This window comes from Pseudophryne corroboree, chromosome 2 (assembly GCF_028390025.1).
Source record: "Pseudophryne corroboree isolate aPseCor3 chromosome 2, aPseCor3.hap2, whole genome shotgun sequence".
NCBI lineage: Eukaryota > Metazoa > Chordata > Amphibia > Anura > Myobatrachidae > Pseudophryne > Pseudophryne corroboree.
This window is the reverse complement of record NC_086445.1, coordinates 704,424,713-704,441,137: the sequence shown is the minus strand read 5'-3', so window position 1 is coordinate 704,441,137 and position 16,425 is coordinate 704,424,713. Positions and strand designations below refer to the sequence as shown.

The 16,425-nt window shown below is 46.8% G+C and overlaps 1 protein-coding gene across 7 annotated transcripts in view; it reads right to left on the bottom strand.

The window, feature by feature from the left end:
* LOC135045631 (complement receptor type 1-like) overlaps positions 1 to 16,425 on the bottom strand; it is a 363,785-nt gene that overhangs the window by 43,202 nt on the left and 304,158 nt on the right. For 6 of the 7 annotated variants that reach the window (XM_063955316.1, XM_063955317.1, XM_063955320.1 and 3 more), the window contains exons 7-10: positions 11,270 to 11,449; positions 3,640 to 3,828; positions 3,418 to 3,514; positions 2,462 to 2,538 (exon numbers count right to left, since the gene is read on the bottom strand). In XM_063955316.1, coding sequence (XP_063811386.1) covers positions 2,462 to 2,538; positions 3,418 to 3,514; positions 3,640 to 3,828; positions 11,270 to 11,449 — 543 coding nt within the window. The remainder of the gene's footprint in view (positions 1 to 2,461; positions 2,539 to 3,417; positions 3,515 to 3,639; positions 3,829 to 11,269; positions 11,450 to 16,425) is intronic. The other variant, XM_063955322.1, reaches the window with a different exon arrangement.

Below are 16,425 nucleotides of genomic sequence, written 5' to 3'. Positions count from 1 at the left end.
AGAATCTATGGGGTCAGTATAAATGCCATCCTCATCAGACGAGGTGTCTGGGACGTTGGTGGATTGTGAGGAAGTAATTGCCCGCTTAGAGGACCCCTTGGTCTTAGGCGGGCGAGGGTTAGACTTCTGAGTAGTCAGTGATTGGTTCAATTGCTGTAACTGATTGGACAGTTTATCTGCCCACGGCGGGTTAACTGCGGGGACCATGGGGGTCATTCAGAGTTGATCGTAGCTGTGCTAAATTTAGCACAGCTGCGATCATTCACACTGACATGCGGGGGATGCCCAGTATAGGGCTAGTCCGCCCCGAATGTCAGTGCCGCCCCCCCACCCGCAGAAGTGCAAAGGCATCACACAGCGGCGATGCCTTTGCACTTCAAGAGTAGCTCCCGACCAGCGCAGCTTTAGCTTGCTGGCCGGGAGCTACTCGTCGCTCCCCGGCCCGCAGCGGCTGCCTGTGACGTCAATGGTCCGGCCACGCCTGCGTTGGCCGGGCCACGCCCCCTAAACGTCGGCTTAACTCCGCCGTCCAGCCCCCTCCCGCCTCTGCCTCAGAGGCGATCGCTAGGCAACGACTGCTGGCATGTGCCGGTGCACTGCGGCGCAGTTCCGACCCGATCGCTGCGCTGTGAGAAACTGCAGCGAGCGATCAGGTCGGAATGACCCCCCCATAAGCGGTTGTACCGGCACAGGAGGTCCCATAGGGGGCGTTAGTCTAGTTACCAGCGTATTCAATAATGTGGAGAAGGTAGCCCAAGGTGGGTCATTTTGAACAGGAACCCCCAGAACCTGAACCCTCAGCTGCTATGTTATCCTCAAATGTGTCTGCAGCGTCAACACCACGCAATGTGGGGTCAGCCCCAGCACCGTTGCCCTTTGTAGCCGAAATAATCAAAAGCTCAATGCAAGGCAACACAGTACAATATAAGCAGCACAATACCTGACAAGAACCCCCTGTGCAGTCTATTTCAGCACAAACAGGGAATTCTAGAGGTATATGGTGAGTAGAAAACACAGAGAAAAATACACACTGAGTATATCCTGTGAACTACCTATATTAATGATAAATCTGGCACACTTAGCCCCCTCAGGTTATAGAATATAGGGATAGCAATCTGAGTGAGATACACGAAATGGAGATCACACAGCAGCTATATGCGCACACACAGAATTTGTACAATGCAGAAATTATGACATGCAATAAAACTGCACTGGACTAGCAACACAGAGTAGTACTATGTATAGCTATACACTTAATAGATATAACAATGCACAGTAAAGACTGGATGTATATCACAGGGTACTTGTACTACATAACCCTGACTAAATGCACTTTTTCTTAACTAACACTGTCAGCAGACATGTAGAATACTTAAGTGTCCTGTAAAATGCACAGCGCTGACAGGCAGGCGGCTTTACAGAGGAGGATTTGCCCAAACAGTCCCAGGATCAGCTCTGCTTGCTATAATGGCGCCCAAACGCTGACAGGGAGAGAGGGAGAGAGAGATATGCAGCTCGAGGGTGGGAACATTTACTCTAAATGGTACCCTGGGGCTGGGGGAGGGGCTACAAGTCAAAGCCTTATCCCCCTGCTGGACTTCACCACCGGGTACTGGGGGCTTAAATAAACTGTTTTATGAGAGAAAACCGACCTGTGCCCATGCCCTGGTGGTCTAGTGGGGTCCCTGTACTGCCACAGTGTCCACACCGGCCGCGCGGGATCGGAATTTACAGCGGGTCCCGCTGGGGGGACCCACTTACCTCCTCCCTGAGTGCAGCCACGCGATCCAGGAGAGCAGCGTTCGTGTGTGTGTCTAACAAGAAGAAAACCGGAGCCTCCGCTGTAGGTACCCGGCAACCAACCGGGAGTGTACAGCGCCGCTGGGGGAGGTGATGGAGCTGCAGCAGGAGATGTGTGACTGACATCCAGCACTTACAGTGCCTCTGCTGCAGCCACTGAAGTCTTCATTTTTCTTCAAAAAGCTTTTTCCTAGGGCTGCTGGAGCAGCCCCCCTGTTGTATGCCTGCTTACTGCATGTCACCAACTACAAAACTGAGCTTCTGTGCACGGAGGCGGGGTTATAGAGGAGGCGGCGCTAGGCATTCTGGGAACAGTCAAAGCTTTGAGCCTGTTGGTGCCTCGGATCAAGATCCTATTCTACACCCTGATGTTATTCCCTGTGGAGCCCAGCATACCCCGCAGCAGAAATGCTTTTAACGTTTATTAAAGACTAATAATAAATGCGTTGTTTGCTTTTAAAACAGTTGTTTAAAAAAAATTGACAAAAGCATGTTATGTATGCCTAACATAAATCATAATATGTAACAGACGCTGACCCACACAAATCATGCGACAATGAAAACTGTGTGTCCGCAACTGCGTCTTCAAAAAATACACAGACAGAAAAGCAGAAAATTCACTGGTTTAATTAAAATAAGCATAATGAGAAACAGCAACCACCTGTACAAACAATATCTGCTCTGCTCCAAGTCCCGTCAGCCTGACATTCTCTGTATGTATCTGAAAGCATTGCATACCTGAAGTGAAAAAACATAACATTGAAACAAATTAAAAACATTTACAGCAGTACTCACTGAGAAAATATTTATTATTATCAGGAAAAAACTTCTAGTATTCAATTTGTGAGTGGTATGGGCTAAACATACGCAATGAACGATAACGGCTGAAACAAAGCATACCAAAATAAACGTACTTTAACAAATGTTTTCAGCGCCCTTTAGCAGACATTGTATATTAGGGATTGTGACACAAGTCTTACTTAAAAAAAAAAAAAAAAAAAACAGAGCGACATGGAATTTCGACATAAAAAAAGGTGCAGTTACATTTCCTAAGCACACTATATGCCATTAAAGGTATAGCTATACATGTGTACATGTTGCCCTTACAAATCCCAGTAGCAAAAACACTGGTGTCACTGACACGGTGGTCTTCAGTATGCCGCCAGTCGGGATGCTTTTCGACAAGTCCCGACCTCCGGCATGCCGACACATTCTCCCTCTTGGAGGTCCACTACCCCCCAAAGCGCGCCACTGTGCCTACAAGGGGCTCATTAGCGCTCGTCCAGCTGTCGGTATGCCGGCGGTCGGGATCCCGGCCACTCATACTACACCCTCACTAACAAACTGGTAGGTTAGTCTGCAGATTCCTCTTACTCCACTTGAGTATAGAGACTGCTACGCAGCTCATTTCTCATACAGCGATCGCAGTACGTTACATACATATTGGCAGCACATACTGCTGTATAGTTTAGGAAAGGGGCATTGCCAAGGACAGTAAAGGTTAGATTGTATAATAAGAAATTAGACATTTAAAAACAATATTTCACTCTAAAAAAGAAAAAAACGGTCAATTGTAACATATTGCAATGTGTTCCCTCCCCATTGGATACAACCTACCCTTCTGTACATAAATAATTTGCTCTGGAACCAAACAGGAAATCTTTAGCAGACATTGTAGCATCCTTTACGTGTCCTGGATCACCACATGATTTCCCTGTATGTAAAGAGTAAAATGTACTTTTATCATTAAAACACATCTTTTATGTACACACAAGCAAAACACATTAATTTATAAGCTTATCTGTACAAACCTTAGCTTTAGCAATAGGAAGTACTTACGTATACAGAAATTCTCAGACACATCCCAGAGCTTATTGTCGCATGTTACGGTATTCTTTTTATTACGATCATGTTCAAAACCTTCTTTGCAATTGTACAGCACAGTCATGCCAGAAAAGTAGTTGAGGAGGTGGGAAAAGCCTTCATCAAGCTCCGCATAAAGAAGTATGGGTGGAGGAGCACACACACCTGAGAATGAAACAGCATCTCAGCAGGCTATACCGAATAGCAATTAAATTACTAAAAATATATAGAGAAATGCAAACACAGAAATTTCATAAACTCAAGACATAATTGAGGAGACAGATTAAGGGGTATATTCAATTGAAGTCAAAAGCTGCTGCCTGTCGAACAGACGTCAGTTTTCAACTTTTTAAGGTCTATTCAATATAACGCAAAATTTTTCGACAAGTCGATGAATTCGACTTGTCGAAAAGCACGTGGATCGGCGGAATAGCTGCCGATCCACGTGCTTGTGTCGAAAACGGGGCCAAATCCGACAGGTTTTGGTCCCCTTTTCGACCATCTCAGTCCGACATAAAAAATTGTCGGACTGAGATGTGGAACACAGAGGAGGAGAGGGGGGAGAGCCACAGGGAGACGGGGGACAGCTGCGGGCATACAGGGGAGAGCAGCGCTACAGCACAGCGCTGAAGGATCTCACACAGCCGTACCGCTCACGGCACCTTCCACCCGGCTCCAGCAAGTGAGGCCACGCATGCTGGAGCCGGGTGGCTGTGACACATCCTCCTGCAGCGCTACTGTAGTGCTGATCTCCTCAGTCTGTCGGCGGCTGTCCCTGCTGGTCTCCCCCCCCTCCGGGTCCCTCATCTCAATTCGACTTGAAAAAGTCGAATTGAGATGAGATTGAATAGGGGTTGTCGGATCCATTCCGACAAATGCATGTCGGAATGGATCAGACGCTAATTGAATATACCCCTAAATGTTAACATTTTCAGTCAAAAGTTGTAGACATGACTAATGCACATAATCATCCGCCACAATGCAATGTTCTGGGGAAATGTATGCACTCCCTGTACAACAGAAGGATGTTAGAAGACACTGAGGAGTTTAGTTTCTTCTAATGATATTATATTGTAGAGCAGTATAACAATATTTCTTATAGTATACATATTGCAAATAAACAGATATACTTTACTAAAATGGATTTACATCTTACCTGGCTATAGCAATGAAAAGTGGGATGCTAGTAATATCCCAGTTCTACTCGTTGCAGTATGTTAACTGGATCTTGCCTTGGTCATCAACATACTGGTCGCAAAGCTTCATCCGGTTCTGGTGGTCGGAATTAGTGTTTTGGAATTAGGGGTCTATTTACTAAGCCTTAGATGGAGATAAAGTCAACGGAGATAAAGTACCAACCAATCCACTCCTAACTGACATGTCACAGGCTAGGCTTGAAAAATATCAGTTAGGAGCTGATTGGCTGGTACTTTATCTCCGTTGACTTCATCTCCATCCAAGGCTTAGTAAATAGACCCCTTAGTCATTTACCTTCTCCATAGAGCAGAGGGTGACTAGGCTGCCTTTCGTGAGCGCCGAATAAATAGCCTTGCCTATGAACGATGTTCTTCATATTAACAAGTGACACTTCACATATTTCCAATGTCATGGACCGAGATTTTGCTGTAGACCATGGACCACCAGTCCCAAGGTAACTGGATTGATAACTTGCAGACTGTTGCACATTGGGGTACCAGTGTTCTGAGCCTAGGCATTGTCCATTTTTTCGGTAACAGATCAAGGACACTGAGTCAATAACTATCTCAAGGATTCAACTGGACCTGTTGCTCGAAAGGATGTAATTTGCAGGGCAGAGTTATATTTCCAAATATATGAACAAAGACTTAATTTACTGTGTGTTCCAGCAACCAGAGCCTTAAGTGGCTCAGGTGTGTCCAAGAGTGGTGGGAGTTTCACCTTGCCCCCACAGCAACACATACCAGGTACTTCTCTGTCTTATAACCGCAGTGCATGTATTGCCTAGACACGTTCCCAATACATACCTAAGGGTGCATCTCATACTAGATATTTGCATCATAGAGAAATGCAGCATGTTTAAAGTCTTGCCATGGTTTTAATATGAGAAATGCAGTTCTTGCAGAATTAGCAGATTGTCAAATTTTTTAGTTACTGCTGAAGACTCCATGGCTCTCAAGGCTGCAGTTTGTACAGTTCTGGCTGACTGGCAGATTTGTCTTGCAGCTGGGGACTCCAGGGACTCTTCTTGTTAAGCTGCCAAGCGTGCTCATACTTCCTCTGAAGTCTCCTCATGTCTTGACACTCTTACTTCTAGCAAGCTGAGTAGCTGCGACCCAGAGACTGGAGCATTTTTTTTTGTGGCATGGCTTTCCTGAAACTTAATCTGTGGTTATGCTTTAACAGTGAATGGTCCTGAAAAGGACCACAATTTTGAAGGCGGAGATGCGAAAAGTAGTCAATTTAGTTTGAATGTGGTATACTAAAGGGGGAAAGCTTTGAGAAGGAACGCAGCAGTCATTCACACCTGGGTAACAATGCAAAATAAGAGCAAATGACAGTGCAGGCATTTGTATTTTCTGACTGTTTGGAATGGGATTTATCAGGAACAGTCTGATTTACAGAACAGAAATCCGTATAGATTCTAAAATCACTAGAGAACAGAACTCATTGCCAAGCAGAAATCTCTGCAGACCAACATTGGAGATCATGGCTAGTAACGGTCAGCGCAGCTGCAGTGAGAGAGAGTTGATCCTCCAACTCACTGCTCTTCTGTTGGAGCTCTGCCTGCCCCCAACTAGTATTATTCAATGGTCAGACAGGCGGTAGCTGTTGTAAGGTTACTACTGGCTCACGAATAACTAAACAATTTATTTAAAGTATTAGAACTGGCACAATAAAATTATTTTTCTTTGGTACGGTCATAGAATTGCAGTACATAGCTGCGTAGATTTAATGAAGTTTCTAAAAATGAAGAGTGGTGGTGTTGCCCATAGCAACCAGATTTGTTTATTTATTGCACTATAGAAAATGATAGTATCTCTTTGGTTGCTATGGGCAACATCAACACTTATCTATTTTAGATATTTAGTAAATCTACCCCAAAGAATTTGTAAAATATTTGTTAAAGTATGAGGACCACGTGGCTGCCTTGCACAGTTCCTCAGCAAAAGCTCCATGCAGTACCACAAATAAGGCGCTCCCCGATTAGGTACAATGGGCCTCAAAATATGAGCGATAAATGATTGCAGTGATCCATTTACCAATTGTTGTACGCAAGACAACCCTTTCTGTAGTAATCATTAAAGACCAATTGCTTTCCTGACATTTTGTATATGTAATCTGTATAAAAAAAAAGAAATGATTCAGAATTGTGTACTGTTGTTAGACTGGACTAACTAGCAGGGTTAATTCAACATAGACAAAATGTGTCCCTGGATATGTAGGCCACACTTGAGTTCTTCAGTTTGAAGGGGAGGTTCAGCATACTGTAGCTGGCATACTAATACCCCTTTCACACAGAAAACAAAATAAGCGGGTGAAGCAGTTCTACCCGGTAGTTTCATGAAAAACACGGGTCCTTTTTCTGTGTGAAAGTGTCAACCCGGGTTGAAATTCCCAGGACTTCGACCAAAGAATTTACTAGGGTTGGAGACCCGCGAATTTCGACCCGGGTTGACCCTTTCACACAGACGAAATACCCGTTTTGATCCGCAAATTACCGGGTCGAAATTCTTGACCCAGTAATTAGCTTCTCTGTGTGAAAGGGGAGGAGGGGAGATTAGATAGAGACTTACAAAGGCACTAAAGTGTCGGGTGATTGCCGGGATTTCTGTCTGAAACGGGTGTAAGAGAGGGATTAACCCTGGGGGTGTAGTGGTAAAGCATACGACAGAGCAACCTTGTGGCACTAGTACCGAGGGTTACCTACACCTGATCTAAACCAATCATAAAAACAAGAGCAAGGGAGCTGGAAAGAAGAAGTTGTTGGAAAAATTATCTTGTATGAACATAATTCTAATAAAACCTATGATCAAACTTTTGCCTGGCCATGAGCATAGACCAGACCACTGTTACAGAACGCCCTATTTCTGTGCCTCCCTAGGATTGGAACCTTCCTGCACACTGTGATTCGGAAACAGCCTAGCACTGCTTGGATAGTAATAAAAGTGAAATTACAATAGGTGCACTACAGGTCCCAGCATAACCCGGATGCCAAAAATGGCGGCAAGGGACATTTGGCACTTAAAAGAACCACAAGTGCCAGATTGCCCTTACAGCTCAGTGCTGGTTACCCACAAATCATGGGGGGAAAAAATGAGGAGAGTTTTTACAGTGATTTGGGGAACAGCACTAGTGTTCACTCTAGCCTTCTTTGACGGGGCGCTGCGCCCTGCCCCTTTTCTGAGTGGCAGAATGCGCCCTGCCCGTTTGTGCCCACCCTGCTGATTACTAAAGGTCGCCTACTCACCGCCGCGCCAGGCTGTCACTGCCTCCTGCCGTGATGTCACTCCTCTCCGCCGCTCTGTCTCACCACGCTGCCACTCCCCCCTGCCGAGATGTCACTCCCCACTGCCGCGCTGCCACTCCCCCCTGCCGAGATGCCACTCCCCACTGCCGATATGTCACTCCCCACTGCAGCTGCCTTAGGCTTGTTGCGCTGATGCGCTGAAGGCAACACTGACAGGCTGCTCGGAATCTGGTAAGATGAGGAGGGCTGGGTTTGCTTCTCCCGCCGAGGCAAACCCAGCCCTCCCTCCTCTGTGTATAAAACAGGACGCTGGGGAGGATCAGTGTGGCGGCCATTTTCATCAGCTCCGCGGTGTGTGAGGGGGAATCAGCGCGATCAACTCCCGCAGCATCAGCCCCCAGTAAGTAAAATTAGCACACAAAAAAGCGGAGATCAAAAATGTGACCTACCTGGTGCAGTGTGTCTCAGTGCTCTCTATCTGGTGCAGTGTGCCTCAGTGCTCTCTACCTGGTGCAATGTGCCTCAGTGCTCTCTACCTGGTGCAGTGTGCCTCAGTGCTCTCTACCTGGTGCAGTGTGCCTCAGTGCTCTCTACCTGGTGCAGTGTGTATTACGTGCTCTCTACCTGGTGCAGTGTGTATAACGTGCTCTCTACCTGGTGCAATGTGTATAACGTGCTCTCTACCTGATGTAATGTTTCTCAGTGCTCTCTACCTGGTGCAGTGTGCCTCAGTGCTCTCTATCTGGTGCAGTGTGCCTCAGTGCTCTCTACCTGGTGTAGTGTGCCTCAGTGCTCTCTACCTGGTGCAGTGTGTATAACGTGCTCTCTACCTGGTGCAATGTGTATAACGTGCTCTCTACCTGGTGCAATGTTTCTCAGTGCTCTCTACCTGGTGCAATGTGTATAACGTGCTCTGCCTGGCGCAAAGTGTAGAACGTGCTCTATCTCACGCAATATGTATAACGTGCTCTACCTGTCGCAGTGTGTATAGGAGGTTCTATCTGGTGCAATGTGTATTAGCTGCACTACTGTGTGGTGTAATGAGAATTGCCACTATTATGTGGCCACGCCCCTTCCCCACGAAACAACGCCCTAAATTTTTGCTGCGCGCCTTTGGCGCGCAATGTCCATGCTTTCACATGTAGTAATGGGAGGACCAAGCATTATAGTATGTACCTAATTTTGCCCTACTAACTTAAAAATGTGCCCTCCCGAATGAAAAATGTGCCCTCCCCGTGATCAGCACCCTGCCCTAAAAAAATCCTAGAGTGAACACTACAGCACTGAACATTTCCAGTCTGGGTTGCTAGAATCGTAAAGGGGGTCACCCCATGGTGGAGGTCCCAAGACCATAATCCCTTGACAGACCAGCATCATTGTGTTTTTTTTTCTTTTTGGCACAAGCAATATCATATACAGCCTGTTACCACTTTTATACTCTTATTATTATACTATTACCTATACTATTACTATGGACTTCAGGAAGAAGTCATCTAGTGCACTTCCGCTAACGATTGCTGACAGTGTGGTATCGCTAGTGGACTCCTTCAAGTTTCTAGGGACCACAATCTCCCGGGACCTTAAATGGGGGTCCAACGCTGACGCCACTGTTGGGAAAGCGCAGCAGAGGTTGTTCTTCCTCAGGCAACTAAGGCAGTTCAACATCCCACAGAAGCTTCTGCTCCTCTTCTACTCCGCGATTGTGGAGTCGGTACTGTGCTCCTCGATAATTGTATGGTACAGCTCCGCCAGCGCGAGGGACAGATGCAGGCTCCAAAAGGTGGTCAGAACCGCAGAGAAGATCATCGGGGACGACCTTCCCTCAGTCCAGGACCTGTACCTGTCCAGAGCTAAAAAGCGGGCAATGAAGATAGTAAAAGACCAGCTACACCCCGGCCACAGCATGTTTAACTTGCTTCCTTCAGGCAGGCGTTACAGAGCCATCCCGCCAGGTCCACCAGAAGCCCCAAATGTTTCTTTCTGCAAGCGGTCCGCCTGCTGAACTCCTGAACATTGACTGACTAGACGTACATGTAACTAACTTGTGTCCCTATGGTATACCTATCTGTGTGACTTTACTTGCCCCCCCCCCCCACCTGCTTATCTGTTACCTACTTGGCTGTTGTATAGCAAACCGAAGACAAATTCCTAGTACACGCAAGTATACCTGGCCAATAAAGCGGATTCTGATTCTACTTGCATGTCCCTTACTTGCCATTTAGATTTCTTGACTGATCTAACTAACCAGTATATTGAAACACCTAAAGGGGAAGTGTACTGAAGAGAAAAAAGCTCTTTCATCCAAGTCAGATCCATACAAACTATTTCTATTTAATGTTCCAAAGACTTTTAATTTAAATTTTTTGGTTCATCACTCCTCTCACATACAAACACACAGCAGCACTCAGTCTTAAATTCAACTTTGTGTATTCAAATCTATATCCAATATTTCGGGGCTGTATCGCCCCTTTGTCAAGGTGTAGGATTCACCTTGACAAAGGGGTGATCCAGCAACAAAACATTGGATATAGATGTGTACACACTAAGTTCAATTTAAGACTCTTAGTGCTGCTGTGTGTTTGTATGGAATGTTATTTATCTGCATCCAGAGGGCATCGGAGCTGCTGATTCTGAGGGAGAGTGCTGGTGTATACCTATACACACAAACATACACACATATACAGATAAGCACATTTATATATACACAGTAATTATGTAAAATATATACTGTACAAGCATTTAATACATATAATATGTACAGATGGGGCCTCATACACTACTGCTATATGAGTAGAAAGAGTAAATGCAATAAAAATATACATTTTAATAAACTCTCTAAATTAAGAGAACCTTTATGTTCTTGTACTATGCACATCACATCCTATAACTGAAGCCATCTTTAAAATGTTCGCCAGTGCCGGATTTTTCGGCCAGTCGAAAAAACATCACTGACATTGAATAAGTAGAATTTAAATTCTACCTAAAAAAAGGGCGAAAAGTGACGTTTTTTTTGACTGGTCGAAAAAACTGCACTAAATAAATACTCCCCCATAGTGTCAATGTGTAAATAGGATAATACATACAAAAACCTCCATACAGTAGCTTATGTTGTTAGCACAATCTAAGAAAGTAATACTATGCACAATGAGGAAAACTTACTCAGACACTCTGGGACTTTAGGCTCCCACTGACTGTTAATCTTGCAAGTGATGGAACTGGATCCATTCATAACGTAACCATTATCACACTCAAATACCACAGCAGAATATAGAGAATATGGGCCCATAAATCCTGACAACCTCTTTGAATGTGGAACATATGGATCAGAGCACTGGACCACTAAGATAAAAATAAATGAGAGGGGAGAGAAGGCAATTAGAAAACATAAAATAAAAATAAGATTTTACTCACCGGTAAATCTATTTCTCGTAGTCCGTAGTGGATGCTGGGGACTCCGGAAGGACCATGGGGAATAGACGGGCTCCGCAGGAGACTGGGCACTCCAAGAAAGATTTAGTACTACTGGTGTGCACTGGCTCCTCCCTCTATGCCCCTCCTCCAGACCTCAGTTAAGGAAACTGTGCCCGGAAGAGCTGACATTATAAGGAAAGGATTTTGGAATCCAGGGTAAGACTCATACCAGCCACACCAATCACACCGTATAACTTGTGATAAACTTACCCAGTCAACAGTATGAACAACAACAGAGCATCAACAATAGATGCCCACATAATATAACCCTTTATTAAGCAATAACTATGTACACGTATTGCAGAAAATCCGCACTTGGGACGGGCGCCCAGCATCCACTACGGACTACGAGAAATAGATTTACCGGTGAGTAAAATCTTATTTTCTCTAACGTCCTAGTGGATGCTGGGGACTCCGGAAGGACCATGGGGATTATACCAAAGCTCCCAAACGGGCGGGAGAGTGCGGATGACTCTGCAGCACCGAATGGGCAAACACAAGGTCCTCCTCAGCCAGGGTATCAAACTTGTAGAACTTAGCAAATGTGTTTGTACCCGACCAAGTAGCTGCTCGGCAAAGCTGTAATGCCGAGACCCCTCGGGCAGCCGCCCAAGAAGAGCCCACCTTCCTAGTGGAATGGGCTTTCACTGATTTTGGATGCGGCAAACCAGCCGCAGAATGAGCCTGCTGAATCGTGCTACAGATCCAGCGAGCAATGGTTTGCTTTGAAGCAGGAGCACCCAGCTTGTTGGATGCATACAGGATAAACAGCGAGTCAGTCTTCCTGACTCCAGCCGTCCTGGCTACATAGATCTTCAAAGCCCTGACTACATCAAGCAACTTGGAATCCTCCAAGTCACGAGTAGCCGCAGGCACCACAATAGGTTGGTTCAAATGAAAAGATGACACCACCTTCGGCAGAAATTGCGGACAAGTCCGTAATTCTGCCCTGTCCATATGGAAAACCAGATAGGGGCTTTTACATGACAAAGCCGCCAATTCTGACACACGCCTAGCCGAAGCTAAGGCCAATATCATGACCACCTTCCACGTGAGATACTTTAGCTCCACGGTCTTAAGTGGCTCAAAGCAGTGGGATTTCAGGAAACCCAACACCACGTTGAGATCCCAAGGTGCCACTGGTGGCACAAAAGGGGGCTGAATATGCAGCACTCCCTTAACAAACGTCTGAACTTCAGGAAGAGAAGCCAGTTCCTTTTGAAAGAAAATGGATAGGGCCGAAATCTGGACCTTTATGGACCCCAACTTCAGGCCCATAGTCACTCCAGACTGTAGGAAGTGCAGGAACCGTCCCAGCTGGAATTCCTCTGTAGGGGCCTTCCTGGCCTCACACCAGGCAACATATTTTCGCCATATACGGTGATAGTGTCTTGCTGTCACGTCCTTCCTAGCCTTTATCAGCGTAGGAATAACTTACTCCGGAATGCCTTTTTCCGCTACGATCCTGCGTTCAACCGCCATGCCGTCAAAAACGCAGCCGCGGTAAGTCTTGGAACAGACAGGGCCCCTGTTGCAACAGGTCGTGTCTGAGAGGCAGAGGCCACGGGTCCTCTGTGAGCATTTCTTGCAGTTCCGGGTACCAAGTCCTTCTTGGCCAATCCGGAACAATGAGTATTGTTCTCACTCCTCTTCTTCTTACGATTCTCAGCACCTTGGGTATGAGAGGAAGAGGAGGAAACACATAGACCGACTGGAACACCCACTGTGTTACCAGTGCGTCCACAGCTATCGCCTGAGGGTCTCTTGACCTGGAACAATACCTTTGTAGCTTTTTGTTGAGACGGGACGCCATCATGTCTACCTGTGGCAGTTCCCATCGATTTGTAATCTGAGTGAAGACTTCGTGATGAAGTCCCCATTCTCCCGGGTGGAGGTCGTGCCTGCTGAGGAAGTCTGCTTCCCAGTTGTCCACTCCCGGAATGAACACTGCTGACAGTGCTTGCACGTGATTCTCCGCCCAACGAAGAATCCTGGTGGCTTCCGCCATCGCCATTTTGCTTCTTGTGCCACCCTGGCGGTTTACATGAGCCACTGCGGTGATGTTGTCTGACTGAATCAGCACCGGTTGGTTTTGAAGCAGAGGCTCCGCTTGACTCAGGGCGTTGTATATGGCCCTTAGTTCCAGGATATTTATGTGCAGACAAGCCTCCTGACTTGACCACAACCCTTGGAAGTTTCTTCCCTGAGTGACTGCCCCCCACCCTCGGAGGCTCGCATCCGTGGTCACCAGGACCCAGTCCTGTATGCCGAACCTGCGGCCCTCGAGAAGGTGAGCACTCTGTAGCCACCACAGAAGAGACACACTGGCCCTCGGGGACAGGGTGATCAGCCGATGCATCTGAAGATGCGATCCGGACCACTTGTCCAACAGATCCCATTGAAAGATCCTCGCATGGAACCTGCCGAAGGGAATGGCTTCGTATGATGCCACCATCTTTCCCAGGACTCGCGTGCAGCGATGCACCGACACCTGTTTTGGTCTTAAGAGGTCTCTGACTAGAGTCACAAGCTCTTGAGCCTTCTCCGCCGGGAGAAATACCTTCTTCTGGTCCGTGTCCAGAATCATGCCCAGAAAAGGCAGACGCGTTGTAGGAATCAGCTGCGACTTTGGGATATTCAGAATCCAGCCGTGCTGTTGCAACACTTCCTGAGAGTGTGCTACGCTGATTAGCAACTGCTCTCTGGACCTCGCCTTTATGAGGAGATCGTCCAAGTATGGGATAACTGTGACTCCTTGCTTTCGAAGGAGCACCATAATTTCTGCCATTACCTTGGTAAATATTCTCGGTGCCGTGGAGAGCCCAAACGGCAACGTCTGGAATTGGTAATGACAGTCCTGTACCACAAATCTGAGGTACTCCTGATGAGGTGGATAAATGGGGACATGCAAGTAAGCATCCTTGATGTCCAGAGACACCATAAAATCCCCCTCTTCCAGGCTTGCAATGACCGCTCTGAGCGATTCCATTTTGAACTTGAATCTTTTCAGATAAATGTTCAGGGACTTTAAATTCAATATGGGTTTGACCGAACTGTCCGGTTTCGGTACCACAAACATTGTGGAATAGTATCCTCTTCCCTGTTGAAGGAGGGGAACCTTTACCACCACCTGCTGGAGATATAACTTGTGAATTGCCTCTAACACTACTTCCCGTTCCATGGGGGAAGCTGGCAGGGCCGATTTGAGGTAACGGTGAGGGGGCATCACTTCGAATTCCAGCTTGTATCCCTGAGACACAATCTGTATAGCCCAGGGATCCACCTGTGAGTGAACCCACTGGTGGCTGAAATTTCGGAGACGCGCCCCCACCGCTCCTGGCTCCTGTGGAGCCCCAGCGTCATGCGGTGGATTTAGTGGAAGCCGGGGAGGACTTCTGTTCCTGGGAACTAGCTGTATGGTGCAGCTTCTTTCCTCTACCCCTGCCAAGAAAGGACACACCTCTGACCTTCTTGCTTCTTTGTGATCGAAAGGACTGCATTTGGTAATACGGTGCTTTCTTAGGCTGTGAGGGAATATATGGCAAAAAGTTTGACTTCCCAGCCGTAGCTGTGGAAACTAGGTCCGAGAGACCGTCCCCAAACAATTCCTCACCCTTGTAAGGTAACACCTCCATGTGCTTTTTGGAGTCGGCATCACCTGTCCATTGCCGAGTCCACAGGACCCTTCTGGCAGAAATTTACATTGCATTTATTCTAGAGCCCAGTAGGCAAATGTCCCTCTGGGCATCCCTCATATATAGGACAGCGTCTTTTATATGCCCCAGGGTCAGTAAAATGGTATCCTTGTCTAAGGTATCCATTTCCTCAGACAGATTATCTGTCCATGCTGCTACAGCACTACACATCCAGGCCGACGCAATTGCCGGCCTCAGTAGAGTACCTGAATGTGTATAAACAGACTTCAGGATACTTTCCTGCTTCCTATCTGCAGGATCCTTTAGGGCGGCCGTATCCTGTGACGGCAGGGCCACCTTCTTAGATAAGCGTGTCAGAGCTTTATCTACCCTAGGGGAGGATTCCCAGCGCATCCTGTCCGTTGGCGGGAAAGGGTACGCCATAAGTAACCTTTTGGAAATCAGCACTTTCTTATCGGGGGAATCCCACGCTTTCTCACATAATTCATTTAACTCATGTGAAGGGGGAAAAGTCACCTCTTGCTTTTTCTCCCCATACATATAAACCCTCTTGTCAGGGACAGGGTTTACCTCTGATATGTGCAAAACATCCTTCATTGCTATAATCATGTAGCGGATGGCTTTAGCCATTTTAGGCTGCAATTTTGCATCATCGTCATCGACACTGGAGTCAGAATCCGTGTCGATATCTGTGTCAACAATTTTGGATAGTGGGCGCTTCTGAGACCCTGACGGCCTCTGCGCTGTAGGATCAGGCATGGGCTGAGACCCCGACTGTCCCAAGGCATCAGCTTTATCCAACCTTTTATGTAAGGAGTTTACATTATCATTTAACACCTTCCAGATATCCATCCAATCAGGTGTCGGCGCCGTCGGCGGAGACACGTCATTCATCTGCACTTGCTCTGCCTCCACATAGCCCTCTTCGTCAAACATGTCGACACACGCGTACCGACACACCACACACACAGGGGATGCTCTATATGAGGACAGGAACCCCACAAGGCCTTTTGGAGAGACAGAGAGAGAGTATGCCAGCACACACCCCAGTGCTATATGACCCAGGAATCACACAGTAACTTAGTGTTCACCCAGTAGCTGCTGTATATATAATTAATGCGCTAAATTTATGTGCCCCCCCTCTCTTTTTACCCTTTCTACCGTGAGTCTGCAGGGGAGAGAGCCTGG